We start from the raw sequence: 25,667 nt of genomic DNA, 5'->3' as shown, positions 1-25,667 counted from the left end.
CTTTGCTACAATGTAAAATAGTGAGTGTACAGCGTGTATAATAGTGTAAATTTGCAGTTCCCTCAAAATAACTCAACACACAGCCATTTAAGTCTAAACCGCTGGTAACAAAACTGAGTACACCCCTAAGTGAAAATTTCCAAATTGGGCCCAAAGTGTCAATATTTTGTGTGGACACCATTATTTTCCAGCACTGCCTTAACCCTCTTGGGCATGGAGTTCACCAGAGCTTCACAGGTTGCCACTGGAGTCCTCTACCACTCCTCCGTGACAACATCACAACACTGGTGGATCAGTCCATCACCTTTAACCTCAGCTTCGTTAGCAAGGCAGTGGTTGTCTTGGAGGTGTGTTTGGGGTCATTATCATGTTGGAATACTGCCCTGCGGTCCAGTCTCCAAAGGGGAGGGATCATGCTCTGCTTCAGTATGTCACAGTACATGTTGGCATTCATGGTTCCCTCAATGAACTGTAGCTCCCCAGTGCCAGCAGAATTCATGCAGCCCCAGAACATGACACTCCCACCACCATGCTTGACTTTAGGCAAGACATATTTTTCTTTGTACTCCTCACCTGGTTGCTGCCACACATGCTTGACACCATCTGAACCAAATAAGTTTATCTTGGTCGCATCACACCACAGGACATGGTTCCAGTAATCCATGTCCTTAGTCTGCTTTTCTTCAGCAAACTGTTTGTGAGCTTTTTTGTGCATCATCTTTAGAAGAGGCTTCCTTCTGGAACGACAGCCATCCAGACCAATTTGATGCAGTGTACAGCGTATGGTCTGAGCACTGACAGGCTGACCCCCCACCCCTTCAACCTCTTCAGCAATGCTGGCAGCACTCATACGTCTATTTACAGACAACCTCTGGATATGACACTTAGCATGTGCACTCAGCTTCTTTGGTCGACCATGACGAGGCCTGTTCTGAGTGGAACCTGACCTGTTAAACTGCTGTATGGTCTTGGCCATCATGCTGCAGCTCAGTTTCAAGGTCTTGCCAATTTTCTTATAGCCTAGGCCATCTTTATGTAGAGCAACAATTCTTTTTTACAGAGTGAGAACGATAAAACCAAATTTAACACACCTGCTCCCCATTCACACCTGAGACCTTGTAACGATAACGAGTCACATGACACCGGGGAGGGAAAACGGCTAATTGGGTCCAATTTGGAAATTTTCACTTAGGGGTGTACTCACTTTTGTTGCCAGCGGTTTACACATTAATGGCTGAGTGTTGAGTTATTTTGAGGGGACAGCAAATTTACACTATTATACAAGCTGTACACTCACTACTTTACATTGTAGCAAAGTGTCAATTCTTCAGTGATGTCACATGAAAAGTTATAATAAAATATTTGCAAAAATGTTAGGGGGGAACTCACTTTTGTGGGATACTGTACATGCAGTGGCATTGGACATTTAAGAAACGCTATCATCACTATCTACTTCAGATCTCTGCCTGGACATCCAAGCAGTAGCCATGTGGTTGTAGGAAGTTGAGGAAAACACTGCCCGCCATGATGTTACAATCCAAAAGGTGCAACTGGTCACAAAGGTGCATACCATGCACCTGCAAGAGCTACATCGACACTTAGAAAACCTAGATAACAGGAGATGCTGCCACAACCTTCGGGTACAGGGCATCCCTAAAGCTGTTGTGCCCAGCCAGCTGACACAGGCCATCTTCACCACATTCAAGGATCTCCTCGAGAGTACCCCCACCGTGCTCTAAGACCAAGGTGAGGAGAGATACAGATCCACCCAGAGATGTGATCTGTTGCATGGTGAACTTTCAGTTCAAAGAAGAAATCCTTATGAGAGATAGAAACAGGGGCCATATCTTCTTTAGCAGAGCTGACATTAAGCATTATCAAAACCTGTCACACATCACCCTGCAAACCAGCTGATCCCCGGGAGGAGGCAGCCTGCTGGCTTCAACTGCTCACTGCAAAGCTCTTGTCGTGAATGATGACCCTTCATGCCTAACCTCTTTGGCAAGGTTCCTGGAGGAGCCTTTTTGAGTTTCTGTCTCAGGACTTCTTTAGGTCACATATCTAGAAACGTGGAATAAGGAGTTTCTAGATATGTTCCTCATGTTTATGCCATGATGTTTTCTTTGCCTCTTTTCCAGGCCTGCAGCATATTGCATTTATGACTACTCATAGTTATCTTACTCAATACTTTAGGCTATCTCCCTGACTGCTCAAAATGCTTGCAATGAATCTGCTCTCATGGGTCCAGGATTTTGAATCCAGTGGACCCACTTAGGAGCTGTCCAGTTGCAAGACACAGGCCTGGATTATACCACTACCTACCATGCAGCCACAGTATTTAACCATGCTTGCCATATATACTCACTGTGCTAGGTTAGGCTCCTTTGTCTCAGCATTCCCCTACCTGGCCCCTGTCTATTTCCTCATCTTACCCTATCCATCCTCGACTTCTCCTTTACACCCCCTCCCTCCTCTCCTATCCCTTCCTATATTCTGTCTTCCCTATCCTCTTTCCCCCTTCCCCTTATCCCTCAATTCATTCCCTCCATCCATGTTCTTCCCCACCCTGTTTCTTCTGTGGTGCATGCATCTGTTATTAACTACCTTCTGCCTGCTGTGTTGACAATTGAGGGTGGTGGGGGGTTCTTTTGTTCTGGGATGATGCCATAGATGTTGTTCCACTCTCATCGTGCTTGTCCACCCACGGGGGTGCACAGTGCGGCAATTGGATGGCGCACTGTGTCTCTGGGACATGACGCATCCCTGACCTTGGCAAAGAGCCAATGACACGGCTCTTTATCCATGGAATCAGCTGTGTCCAATCACAGCGGATCATAAGTAAACAAGGAAATGCCGATTATCAGCTTTCCTCTCCTCACACTGACAGCGTGTGAGGAGAGGAGAGCCTATTAGGAGCATTTCCTCTCAGGAGAGACCTGTACAGATAATCAGGGCACTGGTTATCAGTGCAGCCCCAACAGTGCCCAGCAGTGATGCCAGCAGTGCCCATCAGTGATTAAAGTCAGTGCCAAGCAGTGGTGCCAATCAATGCCCATTAGTCATGCCAATCAGTGCCCATCAGTCATGCCAATAAGTGCTCCCTATTATTGCCCATCAGTGCCTGCTCATCAGTGCCACCCATGCTCACCAGTAGTTGACATGAGTCAGTGTTTGATGGCACTGATCAGACATTAGATGCATAGTGCTTATTGTATCACATTCGGTTTGGATACTGGATAATGATCATTGACTGATTCTTGGCCTGTGTGTATGTAGCCTAAGTGTTTCTGTATAGTGGAGCAAAGGGGATAATACCAGATCAAATTCATATACCTACACTAGTTCCATTTAAAAATACCCTTATACATATGACAATGGTTCAGCTTTTAGTGCTCCCTAAAGTTGCATAATTGTGTGTTTTTTCTTTTAACAGAGAAACCAAGAGAAGCTTGTTTTGATCCAGGGAACATTATGAATGGTACACGGATTGGAACTGACTTTAAACTTGGATCAACGGTAACTTACCAGTGTGATCTAGGATACAAAATTGTTGATCCTGCAACAATAAGTTGTATGATTGGTGCAGATGGAAAGCCTGCATGGAACAAGAGTTTGCCATCATGTAATGGTATGTTTTCACAAGTAAACCAAATTCAAGTACTAACAATGTGTTTGGATATTTTCTGTTTAAACATATGTAGAAAGGGATTAAGAGCTAGTATACACTTGTGGTGGCTAGAAGTGTCTTAACCGTACTTTTAATAATAAAAAAAATAACAACAGTTGCAAAAATATGATATTAGAGCTACAATACAAAACAATATTTTTTGTTATAAAGTACGGTATTTGCTTTATGTGGACATTACAGTGTTCTTTTTAGCCAGATACATACATATACATACATACATACATAGCATTAAGACTGCTATGGAACTACAGTATTAAGAAAAAAAATATTCAAAACACCCATTGTGTTGGTTCAACTGGAAGACTTATTAAAAAAAAAACAGTACAGATGTGAATACTTAGCTATACAAAGATGTTAAAAATCTTCATTCTGTTTAGTTGCTTACTATGAGGTCCAGACAATAATAATAATAGCCCATTATATTACAGAAAATAATAAGCTTGAATTGAGGCACCAAAACATTATAACCAATGTTTCTAATGTATAGTGATTAGTCACCACACTATTCAAATTAAGTGAACAAATCTGCTACCTGCATGTAAATAATAAAAAGTACAATCTTGAATTATTCTAATTTCAGTCATATTACAATTGCTGACCTGGACAAGCATGTGGCAAGTGAAGTATAGACTCTTGAGCTCCAAAGTTGCTCCAAGTCATTAACACATGAAACATTAAAACCTATATATCAGCATGATAGACAGTCAGCAATGGCCCACCTTATATTATGGTTCTCTATTGCAATATATGGAAAATTTGCACAGGCCAGTATTGTGGCTGGAAAGATATTTTAAACATGTTACAGCCATGTTCCTAGCAGGGACCTAAATGACAATAAAAATTCTAAGAAAAATGGGATCCTTGGCTCGACCTTCCTAAATGTCCACCTCTATCTTGATTTACTACTCGTATCACTGAACAATAAAGTTTTAACACCCCACAGGACCACCTGCCTATATGCCCCCACACATGGTGTCATCCTATAACATTATAGGCGGCACATTTCTCTCAATATTTTTAAATTCATCAAATATATGTGTTTAATAATCCTTGAACAAGTTTACATTGTATACCCTATTGTAATGGTTTGAACCTTGTACTCACTGCCTAATTACTTTATGGAAATATATATTGACTCTGTATCACCAGAAAACTTAAATGAAATTCAAAGTAAAAAAACAAAACAAAAAAAACAATTATAAGAAGGATGCAGTTCTGGTCCATGCCACCCAGATGTAAAAAACTATTTGGAACTAGATTTTTGTTTTTAAGTACTAGGTGCCTAGAAAGAGGAGACCTGAAAACATTTTAAAGATTAGAAAAGTACACACTCTTATTTGTTTTGCCCATACAGGCATACCCCACTTTTAAATCAGGCTCACTTCTGCATAGAAACCAATGAGCTTCCAGGTTTTATTACCAAAGCTTAATTGAACAAGCTGGGGTTAGAAGCTCATTGGTTTCTATGCAAATGTGAGCCTGATTTTGCACTTTCCAGCTTTAGTAAATAAACCCCATTGTGTACTTAAAAGTGGGGTATGCCTGTACTGTATTTCTGTCAGGTTATGCATAGCAGATTAATATTATCTTAATCTACCTGCATAACCTGGCAGAGGTATTAGTTAGCAGCTGGGTGATAATGTATATTAGTTCAGGGCAGCTAGGGAGGATGTGATAATGCAGTTCCGTTGAAAGATACACTTACACTTTAAATGCAAACAACACAATAACTAAAAAACGCTTGCTTAATTTCATAATGTGTAGATTAGCAACATGCTTATGGGTAGAGTTATTTTTTATGGTACTGGGCGCTTAGAAAAGCCAGGAAACCTATGTGAAAAGTGCAAACACTTATTTGTCCTACAAATACCTCTGCAGGTTATGCATGGTAGATTAAAATAATCTTAAAGTTGGATTTTAATAAGAGGCTATGAGCTTAGTATGTGTGAAGTAGTGAAGCATTAAATAGAATATAGAATACCGGAGCATAGAATATTAAGCAATCAGTCAATCTACATTTTACCATTTCTATTCAACTGTGGCTTAGTCATATATAAGATATGCATTTATTCCAGAAATATTTATGGGGGTTTTAACCCATAACACCATCAGTAGTGAAGTTACTCCAATTGTCTTTCACTCCGTCAGTTGAAATATAATTTACATAACTTCTGGCCATGCATGTGTTATTTTAAAAGCTTAAGAAATAACTGTATGCACCATTGTGAAATGGCAGCATCAATAATTACAGTATTAGTATCTTTTACATAGTACGTTGTCATAGTAGTCATTGTCTAATGAACTTTTTTTTCTCTTTTCTGAATAATTGGTATATAGATCCTAAAAAAAACCTCTGTAGTGAACTCTGAGTATAAATTGCATTTTATTTATTTATGCTAATATATCCTAATGACATCAGAATTCTTTATCTAGAAAAGCCACATGCTAAAAATCTATAGACCTAAAATGTGTGTCTATTCTTACATGTCACTATTAATAATAATAGTGTGTCTTTTGCTGATTTTGGAGAGTCTCCTTACTACAATGTCTGCTGTTTAGAATGGTTCATGGATCCCTATGCACATGAGAAGCTCTAATTACACACTGATTAATGGTGTTCTGGCAGCCGCATTTTCATTTTCCAGTGTGGAATGAAGGTTAGAGCAGTCAGTATTCTCAACACAAATATCGAAATTTTATATGTATCTGCGTGAGCTAAGCTCCAATTCTACCATGGCTTAGTGTATGTCCTCCTGTTGGCTAATGAAGAGAAACGTTAGACTGAGTGTTATGGAACATTTGTTATTTTTATTCGTATTATTTTTGATAGAAGACTGTCACATAATTTTATATATGCAATACACACAAAAGATGTATGGTGCATATAAACATGTAAATGAAAAAGCAAAATACAGTGCAAAATGGTATTCAAACTGCAGTTATTGCTAGCCAAAATCTCTTGCCAAAATTAAAACATTTTCAATGCTTGTAGGTTTTATTCAATGTAGCTAGACTCTGTCTTTAAAAGAGGGCAATTTTTTAAACCTCGAGATATACCCTAACTGTGGAGCCCATTTCCATGCATTAAATGTGTCATATAATATTCAGTGATCGAATGCTTAAAATTAGTTTTAACCTAAACCATATTCTCAAATATTTCTATTTTCTTACAAGGACAGCCATAGCTTTAACAAAACCTATACACACCCACTCTCATCTGCCCTTCTGAACAAATGTACACTAAAACCTCCCTACACCTGCTGCTTACATACCTCAGTATGCAGCCACAGCCTAGTCTTTGGGGGAGATTTACTAAAACTGGAGCACTCAGAATCTGGTGTAGCTTCTAACTTCAGTTTGTTCAGTTAAGCTCTGACAATAAAACCTGGAAGCTGATTGGTTTCTTTGTAGAGCTGCACATGTTTTGCACTCTCCAGGTTTAGTAAATAACCCACTTGGATGTGCCTGCTCAGTGATTCCTCATACATTTGTACAGGTTCTTATCCCAGGCTGGTAATGCGCAAATAAGGCCTTCTACAAGTACATTAGAGCTCTCTTTACATGTGTGTCCAGTGGTAAAGAGCTGAGGAGGAAGGTGTTAGTGTATATCAGTTCAGGGCAGCTAGAGAAGGTGGGTTAGTGCAGTTCTTATGAACTGTCTTTACTTTAACCACTTGACGACCGCCTCACGCCGATGTACGTCGGCAAGGTGGCACGGACAGGCAAAATCACGTAAATGTACGTGATTTGCCTTCCGCGGGTGGGGGGTCCGATCCCCCCCCCCCCCCGGTGCCCGAGGCGGTCGTCTTTTGTTCCCCGGCGATCGGAGGTGAGGGGAAGGCCATCCGTTCGTGGCACCCCCCTCGCGATCGCCGCTGGCCAATGGGAACATTCCTTTGCTGCTGTATGCTAAACAGCAGCAAAGGAAATTATGTCATCTCTCCTCGGCTCGGTAGTTTCCGTTCCAGCGCCGAGGAGAGAAGACATCAATGTGAGTGAAAACACACTACACACACAGTAGAACATGCCAGGCACACAAAACACCCCGACCCCCCCCCGATCGCCCCCCCGATCACCCCCCAATCACCCCCCCCTGTCACAAACTGACACCAAGCAGGTTTTTTTTTTTTTTTTTTTCTGATTACTGTATTGGTGTCAGTTTGTGACAGTTACAGTGTTAGGACAGTTACTGTTAGCCCCCTTTAGGTCTAGGGTACCCCCCTAACACCAACACCCCCTAATAAAGTTTTAACCCCTTGATCACCCCCCGTCACCAGTGTCGCTAAGCGATCATTTTTCTGATCGCTGTATTAGTGTCGCTGGTGACGCTAGTTAGGGACGTAAATATTTAGGTTCGCCGTCAGCGTTTTATAGTGACAGGGACCCCCATATACTACCGAATAAATGTTTTAACCCCTTGATTGCCCCCTAGTTAACCCTTTCACCACTGATCACCGTATAAGTTTTACGGTTGACGCTGGTTAGTTTGTTTATTTTTTATAGTGTCAGGGCACCCGCCGTTTATTACCGAATAAAGGTTTAGCCCCCTGATCGCCCGGCGTAGAAATGCGTCGCCCCAGGCAGCATCAGATTAGCGCCAGTACCACTAACACCCACTCACGCAGCATACGCCTCCCTTAGTGGTATAGTATCTGTACGGATCAATATTTGATCCAATCAGATCTATACTAGCGTCCCCAGCAGTTTAGGGTTCCCAAAAACGCAGTGTTAGCGGGATCAGCCCAGATACCTGCTAGCACCTGCGTTTTGCCCCTCCGCCCGGCCCACCCAAGTGCAGTATCAATCGATCACTGTCACTTACAAAACACTAAACGCATAACTGCAGCGTTCGCAGAGTCAGGCCTGATCCCTGCGATCGCTAACAGTTTTTTTGGTAGCATTTTGGTGAACTGGCAAGCACCAGCCCCAGGCAGCGTCAGGTTAGCGCCAGTAGCGGCGCTAACACCCACGCACGTACCGTACACCTCCCTTAGTGGTATAGTATCTGATCGGATCAATATCTGATCCGATCAGATCTATACTAGCGTCCCCAGCAGTTTAGGGTTCCCAAAAACGCAGTGTTAGCGGGATCAGCCCAGATACCTGCTAGCACCTGTGTTTTGCCCCTCCGCCCGGCCCAGCCCAGCCCACCCAAGTGCAGTATCGATCGATCACTGACACTTACAAAACACTAAATGCATAACTGCAGCGTTCGCAGAGTCAGGCCTGATCCCTGCGATCGCTAACAGTTTTTTTGAAGGAAAAGAGGTTGGGGAGCGCTAGATAATAAACAGGAACAAATATTTGTAAAATTAAAAATTCCCTTAAATGTAAATATAATCGAATAAAAATAATAATAATACCAGCCTGCCTATATATCTATTGTGAACAAAATTCAAAAACTAAATACCAGTGAACAATAATAATTGTGCAATCGTAACATATAGTGTCAAAGAAATAAAAAATAATTGTGTATCAAATATAAATTGACATCAATAACAAAGTCCATCCAAAATTGGTGTGAGATCCTGATGTAAATCTTTGATAACAAAACGTGAGCAGCAAAATCCCTTCACCATCACTGAAAAAACACACACCAATGTGCTCATGGAAATGGATGTCCGCTTACCAGATGAAGTTGACCAATTTAATTAAAAAAAGGTCAAATAGGCTTTAGCAAGATATTGCTTGCTGCAATGGAAAAAAATGTACCCGGCTCTTGTCCTCACATCACAGGATCTCACGTATGGGATATAAAATAGATGGAGAGGAACCGAACATAGTGTAACACCATTTATTTAAGAAAACAATAAAAACAGAACATAGCCAAATGGCTACTCACATAGAAGGTGCCATCGCCCGGCACTGAGGCTGAAAAGCGTATCTAGGAATGGAGAAATCCAATCTGTGGGAGAGATTTCCCAGATGATCTCGGCAACGGCGTGCGTTCCACCCTCGGTCGAGGGTGGAACGCACGCCGTTGCCGAGATCATCTGGGAAATCTCTCCCACAGATTGGATTTCTCCATTCCTAGATACGCTTTTCAGCCTCAGTGCCGGGCGATGGCACCTTCTATGTGAGTAGCCATTTGGCTATGTTCTGTTTTTATTGTTTTCTTAAATAAATGGTGTTACACTATGTTCGGTTCCTCTCCATCTATTTTATATCCCATACGTGAGATCCTGTGATGTGAGGACAAAAGCCGGGTACATTTTTTTCCATTGCAGCAAGCAATATCTTGCTAAAGCCTATTTGACCTTTTTTTAATTAAATTGGTCAACTTCATCTGGTAAGCGGACATCCATTTCCATGAGCACATTGGTGTGTGTTTTTTCAGTGATGGTGAAGGGATTTTGCTGCTCACGTTTTGTTATCAAAGATTTACATCAGGATCTCACACCAATTTTGGATGGACTTTGTTATTGATGTCAATTTATATTTGATACACAATTATTTTTTATTTCTTTGACACTATATGTTACGATTGCACAATTATTATTGTTCACTGGTATTTAGTTTTTGAATTTTGTTCACAATAGATATATAGGCAGGCTGGTATTATTATTATTTTTATTCGATTATATTTACATTTAAGGGAATTTTTAATTTTACAAATATTTGTTCCTGTTTATTATCTAGCGCTCCCCAACCTCTTTTCCTTCACATTTATGCATTTATGGAATTTTCCATTTTTTGTTTGAGGGTGTAGCTGCTTCACTTTTATTCCTTCACTTTTATTTTTTACAAATTTATTATTTTTATATGTGGCGCGGAATTATTCACTATTGATTCAACAGTTTTTTTGGTAGTATTTTGGTGAACTGGCAAGCACCAGCCCCAAGCAGCGTCAGGTTAGCGCCAGTACCGCTAACACCCACGCACGCAGCATACGCCTCCCTTAGTGGTATAGTATCTGAACGGATCAATATCTGATCCGATCAGATCTATACTGGCGTCCTCAGTAGTTTAGGGTTCCCAAAAACGCAGTGTTAGCGGGATCAACCCAGATACCTGCTAGCACCTGCATTTTGCCCCTCCGCCCGGCCCAGCTCAGCCCACCCAAGTGCAGTATCGATCGATCACTGTCACTTACAAAACACTTAACGCATAACTGCAGCGTTCGCAGAGTCAGGCCTGATCCCTGCAATCGCTAACAGTTTTTTTGGTAGCTTTTTATTGAACTGGCAAGCGCCAGCGGCCTAGTACACCCCGGTCGTAGTCAAACCAGCACTGCAGTAACACTTGGTGACGTGGCGAGTCCCATAAGTGCAGTTCAAGCTGGTGAGGTGGCAAGCACAAGTAGTGTCCCGCTGCCACCAAGAAGACAAACACAGGCCCGTCGTGCCCATAATGCCCTTCCTGCTGCATTCGCCAATCCTAATTGGGAACCCACCGCTTCTGCAGCGCCCGTACTTCCCCCATTCACATCCCCAACCAAATGCAGTCAGCTGCATGAGAGGCATTTTCTTTATGTCCTCCCGAGTACCCCTACCCAACCAACCCCCCCAAAAAAGATGTTGTGTCTGCAGCAAGCACGGATATAGGCGTGACACCCGCTATTATTGTCCCTCCTGTCCTGACAATCCTGGTCTTTGCATTGGTGAATGTTTTGAACGCTACCATTCACTAGTTGAGTATTAGCGTAGGGTACAGCAATGCACAGATTAGGCACACTTTCACAGGGTCTCCCAAGATGCCATCGCATTTTGAGAGACCCGAACCTGGAACCGGTTACCGTTATAAAAGTTAGTTACAAAAAAAGTGTAAAAAAAAAAATATATATATAAAACAAAAAAAAAATAGTTGTCGTTTCATTGTTCTCTCTCTCTCTATTCTCTCTATTGTTCTGCTCTTTTTTACTGTATTCTATTCTGCAATGTTTTATTGTTATTATGTTTTATCATGTTTGCTTTTCAGGTATGCAATTTTTTATACTTTACCGTTTACTGTGCTTTATTGTTAACCATTTTTTTGTCTTCAGGTACGCCATTCACGAATTTGAGTGGTTATACCAGAATGATGCCTGCAGGTTTAGGTATTATCTTGGTATCATTCTTTTCAGCCAGCGGTCGGCTTTCATGTAAAAGCAATCCTAGCGGCTAATTAGCCTCTAGACTGCTTTTACAAGCCGTGGGAGGGAATACCCCCCCACCGTCTTCCGTGTTTTTCTCTGGCTCTCCTGTCTCAACAGGGAACCTGAGAATGCAGCCGGTGATTCAGCCAGCTGACCATAGAGCTGATCAGAGACCAGAGTGGCTCCAAACATCTGTATGGCCTAAGAAACCGGAAGCTACGAGCATTTTATGACTTAGATTTCGCCAGATGTAAATAGTGCCATTGGAAAATTGGGGAAGCATTTTAGCACACCGATCTTGGTGTCGTCAGATGCTTTGAGGGCAGAGGAGAGATCTAGGGTATAATAGACCTCAATTTTTTCAAAAAAGAGTACCTGTCACTACCTATTGCTATCATAGGGGATATTTACATTCCCCGAGATAACAATAAAAATGATTAAAAAAAAAAATGAAAGGAACAGTTTAAAAATAAGATAAAAAAGCAAAAAAATAATAAAGAAAAAAAAAAAAAAAAAAGCACCCCTGTCGCCCCCTGCTCTCGCGCTAAGGCGAACGCAAGCGGCGGTCTGTCGTCAAACGTAAACAGCAATTCCACCATGCATGTGAGGTATCACCGCGAAGGTCAGATCGAGGGCAGTAATTTTTGCAGTAGACCTCCTCTGTAAATCTAAAGTGGTAACCTGTAAAGGCTTTTAAAGGCTTTTAAAAATGTATTTATTTTGTTGCCACTGCACGTTTGTGCGCAATTTTAAAGCATGTCATGTTTGGTATCCATGTACTCGGCCTAAGATCATCTTTTTTATTTCATCAAACATTTGGGCAATATAGTGTGTTTTAGTGCATTAAAATTTAAAAAAGTGTGTTTTTTCCCCAAAAAATGCGTTTGAAAAATCGCTGCGCAAATACTGTGTGAAAAAAAAAATGAAACACCCACCATTTTAATCTGTAGGGCATTTGCTTTAAAAAAATATATAATGTTTGGGGGTTCAAAGTAATTTTTTTGCAAAAAAAAATAACTTTTTCATGTAAACAATAAGTGTCAGAAAGGGCTTTGTCTTCAAGTGGTTAGAAGAGTGAGTGATGTGTGACATAAGCTTCTAAATGTTGTGCATAAAATGCCAGGACAGTTCAAAACCCCCCCAAATGACCCCATTTTGGAAAGTAGACACCCCAAGCTATTTGCTGAGAGGCATGTCGAGTCCATGGAATATTTTATATTGCGACACAAGTTGCGGGAAAGAGACACATTTTTTTTTTTTTTTTGCACAAAGTTGTCACTAAATGATATATTGCTCAAACATGCCATGGGAATATGTGAAATTACACCCCAAAATACATTCTGCTGCTTCTCCTGAGTACGGGGATACCACATGTGTGAGACTTTTTGGGAGCCTAGCCGCGTACGGGACCCCGAAAACCAAGCACCGCCTTCAGGCTTTCTAAGGGCCTGAATTTTTGATTTCACTCTTCACTGCCTATCACAGTTTCGGAGGCCATGGAAAGGCCAGGTGGCACAAAACCCCCCCAAATGACCCCATTTTGGAAAGTAGACACCCCAAGCTATTTGCTGAGAGGTATAGTGAGTATTTTGCAGACCTCACTTTTTGTCACAAAGTTTTGAAAATTGAAAAAAGAAAAAAAAATGTTTTTTCTTGTCTTTCTTCATTTTCAAAAACAAATGAGAGCTGCAAAATACTCACCATGCCTCTCAGCAAATAGCTTGGGGTGTCTACTTTCCAAAATGGGGTCATTTGGGGGGGTTTTGCGCCACCTGGGCATTCCATGGCCTCCGAAACTGTGATAGGCAGTGAAGAGTGAAATCAAAAAATTTCACCCTTAGAAATCCTGAAGGCGGTGATTGGATTTCGGGGCCCCGTACGCGGCTAGGCTCCCAAAAAGTCCCACAATAGCCTTGTAGGTTGGGGACTGTATCTAGCAGTATTATTGCTTTGATGGTTCCTCTTTATACTTATATAATAAAACATTGTTTTCACTAAATATATGTGCATAAAAGTGCAGGAAGGTCTTTAGTATGTAACCGTATTAGAGTTTCCTTTTTACATGTATATTCTGTATATGCATATTAATTAGTGTGTTCGATTTTAGATTTCCTATAGATGACTCTAAAATGCATCAATGTTATTATTTATTTTATTTATGATTTGGTTTTAAAATAGCACTTGCTGCCTGTGAATGGTATTCCATAATGCTAAGATGCATGTGGTGACGCTTTTTGATTAATGTATTTTAATCAAGGTTGCTTGTGCCCACTCTTTAATCATTTTTATTATATTGGATTAGTGCAGCGCCTTTGTGTCCCTCCACGCTGTTTACAGTAAGCCGCCAGTGAGGCTGGAGCTGGCGACGTGCACCCGCCTTAGTCTTGCTGTGATTAGCTGAGCGGCCTGTGGAGGGGTATATAAGCTGGCCATTGCGTCGTGTGGCCACGCCCTCTGTTGAAGTCAAAGGATATGACGAAATGCGTCAGGGAGTGGCCAACACGACGCAGGAAGTGACGTGTGCGCTCCACCTGAGTCATCTGCACAACCAGGAAGTACTGAGCCTTTCCTGTGTAGCGGCGCTGACAGCTTTGGGTGAAGTGTACACACTGGCAATACCTGCCTGTTTGATTGATTGCTCACTGTTTGTTTTATTTGATGTACGTATTTTTATTGAAGGGGGGTTCTCTGTCTGTCTTTGTGCAAGGGGTTTTGAATCAATAAACAGGATTACGCTATGTGCACCATTCTTTCTGTTTTTTTGATTCATTATGAGCCCTGCAAACCTGTGACCCTGTGTATAGTAATGATGGCAACATACTACTTCTAAAGACTGCCCCCTTTTCTGGTGAGTTTAACCCCCTAGGGGGAGAGTGTTTGTCACCGGGTGGATTTCACAGTGATCGGTGGAAGGTGCATGTGGAGGATTGTTTTTTTCAAGATCACCTGTTGATTATCTGAATTACACCCTGAACTTTTCATCACTTCCCTTTATAAGGGATTTTCTTTTAAAGGACTCTTCTCTGATATAAGACTGTCCATATATGTGTTGTTGGCCACAAGTTTTAAATGCTCAACATTAGCGCTGTCTAGTGTGATAATTTAGTCTAAATGGTGATTACTTTATAACACTGCTTTTATATTTGTTTCTTTTTTTCTCTGGTTTGAAACGGCTGCTGCTCACTAGATTGTCTCTCTGCCTAGACAGACACAGTGGAGTTCAATCTTATTTATGTCTAACTTTTAATTGCATACTGATGTTTATTCACGGTTATGCACCTTTGAATATTTACTTATTCTTTTTTATTTAATATTAATATATCTACATCTTGGGTCTGTTTGGGTGTTTGGCTCTGAGCGGTGTTTCTGCAGGCCTGGTGAAACACTTATATAACATTAAAAAGTTTAGTTCTTCTCTGACGCCAAGATTCTGATTCATTTTAGAGATGAATCCATTAAAATATAGGGAATGAAGTCCTGGTCTGCTCTCATAATGTGACATACTGTAGTCTAGGAAAACCAAAATACATCTACAGCTTGGCTTTCAAGCTGATTAACTAAAGAAGTAGAGAATGTTCATTTAGATTAGTGAATAAAGTGAATATATGTTAACTTTTATCAACCAATTATGTGCAGAGGAATGTTAAAAATGAATTTGCCTTGCACATGATTGGATGATTAAAGTAAACTTTATGCTAGGTAAAGATTCTTCTATTCATTACTAAATAAACTTTTTTTACTCACTTTACTCCCTACAGCAAGTGATGCGCTGTAAGTACAGCATATGATTTATAATGCTAAAAGAATTGCTCTGTTTTGGATGTCACTAGATATCCTGCATGTTCTTATGACTGTATTATTACATTTAATATGTGTCTGATTTGAATTTTAGGAGTTTGAAGCCAAATAGTCAAAGACCTACAGTATTTACTGAGAATTATAGTTGTTGTTCTGCTGGTCCGTGTTTTAGATGGTAGGGGAGTAGTTGATGTTGCAAATTGGTTATGCTCAAATGGTCATGAAGATTAATCACAAATTCCTAAATGGAAATGTATTCTTCAATATTGTATTTCATTTATGCAGTATTTCCTCATTTTAAATTATTATATCGAAAAAGTAGTAGCTATAAAGAATTTTCAGCAGCTTGTTATCCTGGGTATTAAATGTATTATTATGGGGGTTCATATAAACTACATATCTGAGCTGGCTTCTGATTAATCCTGCTGTAAGTAAGGGACATTGGAGGCAATTTCAACCAATAATATGTGCAGAGGGTCATGGCGATATATTTTGCCACGCCTGTGAAACAAAAGCAACATAAAATGTAGTTCACTGTATATATTCATATTCATATCTGTGTTTGCTTATATCCCTGACATATAATGTTACTAGGTCCCATGATACATGCCATTAAAAAAAAAAAAAAAAAACTTGTTGATGGCAACTGTAAAATGTGAAATAACTATTATTACAAATATTCTATCTTTTTTAGCACCATGTGGAGGGCAATATACAGGAACTGAGGGTGTGGTACTGTCCCCAAACTATCCAAATAATTACACTGTTGGACAGACTTGTCATTATTCAATAACAGTTCCAAAGGAATTTGGTAAGTTGAAGAATTATTGTTATTTACAGTTTAATAAAATTTGACAGTGTAAACATTTCATAGTATAGATATGATACTGTTCAGTTTGAGAATAAATACAGGTGGATTGCATTTAAATAGTTAATTTATATATATATATATATATATATATATATATATATATATATATATATATATATTGTATATACATTTTTAAATGTAAAGACTTAAGGCATAAAAATGACTCAATGATAAGATAGTTGATTAAGGTGCTAAACCACCTGATTTTATATATACATAACCAATAGTTCTGATTATATTTAACCAGCTTTCATCTCAATTGAGCCTTCCTTTATTATTTCTGTAATACAGTTAAGTTGCATTTTATAGTGATAAACATCCATTTTTCTTTACTTTTGATTTTTATCAACTAAGTGCTGCAGCTGGGATAAAGAAAATCCTCTACTGTCAGCATATAGGAGAGCCTGTCACAAGCAACTTCCCAGCTCTCTGACACACCCTCATGAACAATGCCTAATCAATAGCACTGCTCAGGAAGTGAGAGAAATATTGATTAGCCCAGTGTTCAGTGGGGCATGTCAGACCACAGGAGAGCTTATGTGTGAGAGCCATGATCCAACATTCCTGTGTGCAGGCAGCATTTAGCTAATAGAAAAAAAAAGATTAAAATATGAATTACTCTATATGCAGCCTGATTGCATTACATATTACATTAAAAGTGGTTTTAAGGTAGGCTGAGAATGGTGTCAATAGCTGCATGACGATCATCACTGGCATCAAGAGATGCAATAACAATGTTATACTGTATGTGTTATTTTTTTTTTCCATTAGACTCTGGAAACATTGTAATGTTTACCATTATTGTTATTTCACTGATATTTTAGTTGTGTTTGGGCAGTTTGCATACTTCCAGACAGCTCTCAATGATTTGGTTGAACTTTTCGATGGAGCACACCCACAGTCAAGACTACTCAGTTCCCTCTCAGGGAGTCATACAGGTAAATAAAATTAAATATATTTTATATTTATATTGTCTGTTACATATGTATGCAAGCAAAATTAAAGTATTTTATAAGATTTTCTTTACTGCATATGTTTCAACATATTGTATGTAGTATTACCAATTTGCAAAAACATCTCTCTAGCTAGAGGCCTTATACACATCAGTATTATAGTGGAATGCTCAGACACCTTTAGAGTACACATGAAGAATCTAATATCAGTAATTGGGTTATCTTTCCAAAGTACAGTTTAAAAAAAAAAACAAAAAAAAAAAAAACGTTTATTTGATTATGATTATTATACTAGTGAATAAGTGTGAATTATAGCATACAAAATAGGAATAAGCTGTATTCACTTCAATCACCCTGTTATTTGCAAAAAAAAAAATCCTGTTTGTTTTTTTTTTTTACTCTTGCATTTGATTGTGCTTTGAAAGTGAACACAGATTCATTGTTTTCACTGAGCTCAATTGTGTTCACATCACAGTCTTTAATTCAACAGATATTTAGGTAAATATATAATGGCCACTAGTAACTGGGAACCACATATGCCTTCTGAACCATTCGCTGTGGTAACCATAGAGAATATCCTGGTAAATAAAAAACAATATATTCACTAGCTTCTTATCAATGTTGTATGTGCAATGTAAATCTAAAAAAAAAAAAAAAAGGGCAATCACAATTTTACTTTTCAAATTAGAGCTAAGATTCAGGTAGATACTGTATATAAAAAGCACGCATGAATGCATTTGTGCAGATAGTTTAACTATCTGAACTTGACTTGTTATCAACCTCATGTAATCCCTGTATAACAGCACTATGACTGGAAGAGGAAAGAGCAGCATCTAAAATCAATCAGGTTCCCTGCGTTTACATGTGCTAGCAAGATACATTCTGACAAAAGGAGAGAAGCAAGCAGTGAGCTTATCACTCACTGCCCTTCAAGCTGGGTTCACATATGTGCGACTGCGGTTTTGTGCCGGGGTCCAGCGCATTTCTGTTCACCGGTTCAGGTGTGATTCAGTTCCAAATTTGTGCCTGAATTCGCACCTGAACCAGACCCAAAAATGCCCAGGACCCTTTTACAATCCGCTCTGCAGCCATCCCAGACCTGTGTGAACCGGCTTCATTGAGAGCTGGCTACACTCGTCTGTCATTCGAATTGGATGCGATGAAAACTGCATCCAATTTGCACATATGTGAACCCAGCCTCACTTTCCAATCGTATTCTTGGGTCCAGGGAAGTGACCTACCAGTGTAATTTAAATGCAGTAGAGAAAGGTCAGGTCCCCAAACTGACTGTACTGTCTGGCTTAACTATATCTTAGGTCTGAGCGCGCAAAATCCTTTAGTATGTAAGACATTTCCCATATATGTATCCAACAGTGGTGTAACAATAGAAGCTCTCACAGCTTCTATGGGGCCTGAGGGTAAAAGGGGACCCCGATAAGGGGGCTTTTGAGGCAAATCAAGCACTTCCCTACCACTGTACATCTAAAAATGGCAAGGTGATGGACGCTTACTTCTGCAGTGCTTTTATAAATGCCACTGCAGAAATACGTGTGAACTGAGCCTTTCACAGTTGTCTAATTTCACAGGCATTGTGTTCAGAGCAGATCTGAGAGGTCCTGTATTTTTAGATTTCTGTAATTGATCAGAGAGAGACTAACCACAGGGATCACAGATGTAAACAGTACAGTGTTTACATCTGTCAGCATTCTCCTTACTATTGAATGACTGGGTCAGAAGAAGCATCAGTTCCAAGCAACTTTTTTAACCCTTACACCACCTCCGGTCACACACATGTAACCCCTTCATCTCCATCCTCCCACTATATGTAACCTGTACATTATCCCCTTTACCTCCCCCTCCCTCTGTTTATGATCGATATGGGCTATAGTTAGTGCATCATTACCAAGCATCATTTTTAACCATCTTATTACCAGCGTAAATTTTTTTTCCAAAAAATGTGGCAAAAAATGAGGGTTGGTGTGTCTACTTTCCAAAAAGGGTCATTTTGAAGGTATCTGTACCGTCCTGGCATTTTTATTTTAACAGAAAGTTTGGGATTTTTTTTTTTCAAAATTCTTTATTGTTTTCCTTTATATAGTAAACAAAAAAAAACAGTGGTTACTAAGTTCCACCAAAAACGTCTCTATCTGTTACAAAATATAAATTTCAATTGGGTACGGTGTTGCATTAATGGGTAATTGTCAGTACATATATCACAGCAGTGAAAACTGAAATTTGCCTTGTTTTATAGATTGGTACTCAAGAGCTAAATAAAGGAACTCTGTATACGTTTAACGATAGCAAAAATCCGGTAATGCATCATTAAAGAGCTGCTGTTGTCACTGACCCCGTACCTTATGTGATGTTTCCCATCAGGAACAGCTGTGTTGCTGATAGAGACCTTACTCTCTATGTGGCAGCTCTGTACATGCACCCTGCTGAGCTCTGCAATCAGTATAGCTCATGCTCCTTGCTAAGTGGAAAACGATAGCTCTGACCCAGCAGGGGATGTGTGTCAGATCTCTGCAGAGAGACCATTGCTTCCACACAGAAAGCAAGAGTCCTTCTGTGTAACAAGCTGTCAGGGGACACTTATGTTCTTCTCAAGCTGTAGTTTATTTCGTATGATGTTTTATTAACTTTCACGCAAATGAGGTTTCAAAGCTAACACTCTTTTTTTAATTCATAAAGTTAAGTATGCATTCATTATACTAACTTAACTATACTATATCTATACTTCTGTAGTAAATGTTGGGGGCAAATGGCTTCTAGTTTTTCTATATCTAGTCTGTGAAAATTATGATGGCCAAAACAAAAGAAACAAACAAAACTTCTGCCAATGGCTTAAAGTGGATGTAAACCCATGTTTGCTGTAACATATTTTTGGTAATTGTCTCCTATCCATCTGTACATCTCTACTGAACTGACTTTGCTGACTTTGCCGTAACATATTTTTGGTAATTGTCTCCTATCCATCTGTACATCTCTACTGAACTGACTTTGCTGACTTGTCTGTAACATATTTTTGGTAATTGTCTCCTATCCATCTGTACATCTCTACTGAACTGACTTTGCTGACTTTGCTGTAACATATTTTTGGTAATTGTCTCCTATCCATCTGTACATCTCTACTGAACTGACTTTGCTGACTTTGCTGTAACATATTTTTGGTAATTGTCTCCTATCCATCTGTACATCTCTACTGAACTGACTTTGCTGACTTTGCTGTAACATATTTTTGGTAATTGTCTCCTATCCATCTGTACATCTCTACTGAACTGACTTTGCTGACTTTGCTGTAACATATTTTTGGTAATTGTCTCCTGCTGCCATATCTTTAAACTTCCATATTTACTGCTAGCTCTATAACAAACACACTGCAATAGCAATATTACTGGTGATCAATTCTCAACTCCATGTGGCTTGAGCGATCAAGAGAGGTAATTAGCTTTACGACCCTAGACTGTGTCTGTCGCTGGTCTGGTACTGGCCATCTCCTCCCCATATTCAGGTGTCTCACATCAGAGCCAATAATGACCAACTGAGAAATGCATCCCAGCTTAGCCTCCCTATGAATTTATGGCAGCTTATGGGGTGGTGCAGACAGGGGCAAGGCGCAGACATCATGGCTCTGTCCTGAGTGGCTCTGTCACGAGTGAAGCGCAGTTTCACTGACGCAGTTTAACGAAAGCAGGATAACTAAAGCTGCATGAACAACAACAAGAATTCTGCTCCACTCTGCAAGACTACAAGCAAACCAGCTTTGACATTTATTTTATATTAACTTAGTTTCCCACTCTCTATCCACTACCATGCTCCTTATTCTCTTCCTTCTCACATTGGTGTCTTCTATCCTCAAATTATCTTTACTCTACCCCTCCTCTCTTCCCTGCAGCATGCACATATCACCCTCACTCCTGCCCTCTCCCTACTATGGCACCCATCATCTCCTGCATTTGCTGCACCCACATGCTGACATAAACACCAGGGCCACTAGACACGTGCGCTCATGCACATCCCACTCCCACCTTGCCTTCCTCGCCCTCCTCCTTCTCCTAGTCTCAGGTGACATTTCTCCTAATCCTGGTCCGCCATTTTCCAAATGCAAGCCACATATCCAATACCCCTCCCCCTCTGGCAACCACCGCAATCCACTCAGTTTAATTTCTATCCCCCTGCTTCCTCAAAGCACCCCACCAATCTCATGCGCCCTTTGGAACGACCGCTCCATCTTTAACAAGCTAACATCTGTACATGACCTCTTCATCTCTCATGGCTTGAACATACTCGCCATAACAGAAACCTGGCTTCAAAATTTTGACTCAGCTTCTCCTGCTGCCCTCTTCCATGGTGGTCTCCATTGGACTCACTCCCCCAGACCCAACAGACAGAAAGGAGGTGGAGTTGGCTTCCTTATATCCCCACAAAGCACCTTCCAAGTCCTTCCTGTCCCTCCCTCTCTATCCCTCTCTTCTTTCGAGATGCACTGTATTCGTCTGTTTTCTCCCATTTCTCTGAGGATTGCAGCAATTTATAGGCCTCCAGGACCGGTATCGCGATTTCTTGATGACTTTGCTGCCTGGCTACCCTGCTTTCTCTCCTCTGAAATACCCACCATTATTCTTGGTGACTTTAACATTCCTGTCAATGTTAACAGCCCAACTACAGCTAAACTTCTCGACTTAACCTCATCTTTTGACCTAACCCAATGGACACATACTTCCACTCACTCCAATGGTAATACCCTTGACCTTGTATTCTCCCATCTCTGCAACCCTGGCAACCTCACCAACACCCCCTTTCCTCTCTCTGATCACAACCTCATTACTTTCACTGTATCCTTGCCTCCAACCACCCATCCCTACAAGCAGCAAACAATTACTTGTAGAAGCCTTTGCCACTTTAACCCTTCTCTTCTCTATTCTGCTACTTACCACCTATTTGACATAATCTCTCCCCTGTCCTGTCCTGACCTGGCCACCTCTGTCTACAACAGTTCACTCTCATCATTACTAGATGCACTTGCTCCTCTAACCACACGTAGAATCAGGCCCCGACCGTTACAACCCTGGCAAACTGACAACACTAGAAATCTCAAGAGACATTGTCATGCTCTTGAACGACTGTGGCGTAAAACCAAATGCCTGCAAGACTTCACCCTATATAAATCTGCCCTTCTAAAATACAATTCATGCCTCCATGCTGCCAAACAAGCCTACTTTGTCTCTCTTATGAATTCCTTGTCTCCAGTCCCCATCTTCTCAACCTTTAACTCTCTGCTTCGTCCCCCACCCCCTCTACCCACTAACTCACTCACTGCCCAAGAGATTGCCAATCACTTCAAAGACAAGATCGATGCAATTCGTGAGGACATCTCCACTGTGCGTACGTCTTCCCCACCCAATATACCTTGCCTAGCAGCACGTTCAACACTCTCCTCTTTTGAATTGGCTACTACTGAAGAGGTTACAAAAATTTTCTCGGATGCCCACCTAACCAATTGTCCCTTGGATCCTGTTCCCTCACAACTACTACGGTCACCCTCTTCTTCCATCCTATGCTCCCTCACCCACATCTTCAATCTCTCCCTCTCTAGTGGCATCTTCCCCTCCCCTCTAAAACATGCGCAGATCACTCCCATTCTTAAAAAGCCCTCACTGGACCCTACCAACCTGAACAACTTAAGCCCCATCTCATTGCTCCCATTCACCTCTTAACTTCTAGAACGCTTAGTCCACAACCGTCTTAGCTCCTACCTCAATGAAAATAACCTTCTTGACCTTCTTACAGTCTGGCTTTCGCTCGGAGTACTCCACGGAAACTGCCTTACTAAAACTCACTAACCATTTACTAACTGCTAAAACCAACAGCCAGTACTCCATACTCCTACTACTTGACCTCTCTGCGGCCTTTGATACTGTTGACTCCTTCTCAATAAACTACATTCCCTTGGCCTCCGAGATTCTGCTCTATCCTGGTTCTCTGCCTATTTATCACAGCGCTCCTTCAGTGTCACCTACAACTCTGTCTCCTCCTCTCCATTGCCCCTTTCTGTGGGGGTCCCCCAAGGCTCGGTTCTTGGACCCCTTCTCTTCTCTATCTACACTTCCTCCCTTGGTCACTTAACAACTGCCCACGGCTTCCAATACCACTTATACGCCGATGACACCCAAATCTATCTGTCTACTCCTCACCTTACTCCTTCAGTCTCCTCTCGCATTACTAACTTACTAACTGACATATCCGCATGGATATCGCACCACTTCCCTAAACTAAATCTCTCTAAAACTGAGCTATTAATTTCCCCCCCCGCCCGTGCACCCCTCCATGACTTTTCCATCAAAATCAACAATGCAACCATCAGTCCCTCCCCTCATGCCAGGGTACTAGGTGTAATCCTAGACTCTGACTTGTCATTTCAGCCTCAAATCCAATCATTGTTAAAAGTTTGTAGAATTCACCTCCATAACATCTCTAAAATTCGCCCCTTTTTAACAAATGAAACCACCAAGCTCCTCATTCACTCCCTTGTTATCTCTCGCCTTGATTATTGCAACTCCCTTCTCATTGGCTTACCTCTCCATAGGCTATCCCCTCTTCAGTCTATTTTGAATGCTGCTGCCAGACTTATCCACCTTACCAACTGCACAGTGTCTGCCAACCCTCTACTCCAATCCCTACACTGGCTCCCAGTCACCCAGCGAATTAAATTCAAAATACTAACCACAACATACAAAGCCATTCACAACTCTGCCCCGAGCTACATCACTAATCTTGTCTCCAAATATTACCCAAATCGACCTCTCCGATCTTCTCAAGACCTCCTGCTTTCAAGCTCTCTCATCTCCTCCTCCCATGCTCGTCTCCAGGATTTCTCCAGAGCCTCTCCCATCCTCTGGAACTCGCTACCTCTGTCTATCTGGCTATCCACTACTCTTGCTACCTTCAGGTGATCCCTGAAAACTCATCTCTTCAGGGGGCGTGGCTTAGCGATGAAAGCGTGAGGACGCACCGCCGGGAGCTCTGCACTAAAACGGGCTGAGAACCACCCGTTGAACCGAGCAGCCAAGCCATCTTCACATGCCAGGGGGCCGCAAACACCCGCCGGTCACCGAGGAACTGAGGGGAATCGAAATCTCCCACTATTTCCTGAGGCAACAGCAGATCTCCTCACCGGCCGGACGGAGCAAGATGGCGCTGCCACGAGTCACTACGGCAGGCGCCGCAGCCACAAGTAAGAAGGGCACACAGGCAGCTACCTCCGCAGCGGAGGAGGACTTTCCCCCTCTACCACACAGGGTTCCTTCACCTATACTGTCCCCTGCCATCATGCCCATGGACACTTCCTTACCATCGGAGGGCACAGGGGAACTAAGCGGCCTAGTAGAGGGCTCACTGAGGGACATAGTGTCAGGCCTGCCCACCAAACAGGACCTAAATGCAATGACTACCTCCATTGTAAATGCCCTCACTAGAGAACTGCATGATTTGAAACAGCAAGTTAATACAGTGGAAGAGAGGGTGACTACTATTGAATCCTCTCAAACAGTCACAGAAGCCCGCATCACATCACTAGAATCAGAACACAAGGCCTTCTGCCGCCATCTTGTAGATGTTCATCTGCGGTTAGATGACGGCGAAAACAGGGGCAGAAGGAACAATTTGCGCCTTATGCCGCGTACACACGAGCGGACTTTCTATCCTACTTGGTCCGGCACACTTTCCGACGGACTTTGTCCGCCAGGTGCGCCGGACTTTAAAACGGACGGACTTGCCCACACACGCCGGGACTTTCCGGCGGGCTAAGTCCGCCCGTCTTTCCGACGGACTTTCGCCGGAGTTCCGGCGGACTTTCAGAATGAACGGACTTGCCCACACACAGACAAGTCCGTTCATTTTGAACGTGACTCAGGTGCGACGGGACTAGAAAAGGATGTCAATCTTGCCGCTTTTATCGGCGAGATTGACACCTTACTAGCCCCGTCGCGGGGCATACCAGGCCCTTAGGTCTGGTATGGATTATAAAGGGGAACCCCGCTACGCCGAAAAAACGGCGTGGGGTCCCCCTAAAATCCATACCAGACCCCGATCCGAGCACGCAGCCTGGCCGGTCAGGAAAGGGGGTGGGGACGAGCGAGCGCCCCCCCCTCCTGAACCGTACCAGGCCGCATGCCCTCAACATGGGGGTGGGTGCTTTGGGGGAGGGGGGCGCCCTGCGCCCCCCCCCCAAAGCACCTTGTCCCCATGTTGATGAGGACAAGGGCCTCTTCCCGACAACCCTGG

General features: G+C 41.7%; 1 protein-coding gene across 1 annotated transcript in view; it reads left to right on the top strand.

Annotated features, from left to right (window-relative positions):
* Positions 1 to 25,667, top strand: part of CSMD1 (CUB and Sushi multiple domains 1) — a 3,274,537-nt gene that overhangs the window by 2,458,643 nt on the left and 790,227 nt on the right. Inside the window, exons 30-32 of the mRNA XM_073626646.1 lie at positions 3,434 to 3,628; positions 16,255 to 16,371; positions 17,256 to 17,369. Of these exons, the coding sequence (XP_073482747.1) occupies positions 3,434 to 3,628; positions 16,255 to 16,371; positions 17,256 to 17,369 (426 nt within the window). The remainder of the gene's footprint in view (positions 1 to 3,433; positions 3,629 to 16,254; positions 16,372 to 17,255; positions 17,370 to 25,667) is intronic.

The sequence above is a fragment of the Aquarana catesbeiana genome, linkage group LG04 (genome assembly GCF_042186555.1).
Source record: "Aquarana catesbeiana isolate 2022-GZ linkage group LG04, ASM4218655v1, whole genome shotgun sequence".
Taxonomy (NCBI): Eukaryota; Metazoa; Chordata; class Amphibia; order Anura; family Ranidae; genus Aquarana; species Aquarana catesbeiana.
This window is presented reverse-complemented; position numbering and strand designations above follow the sequence as displayed.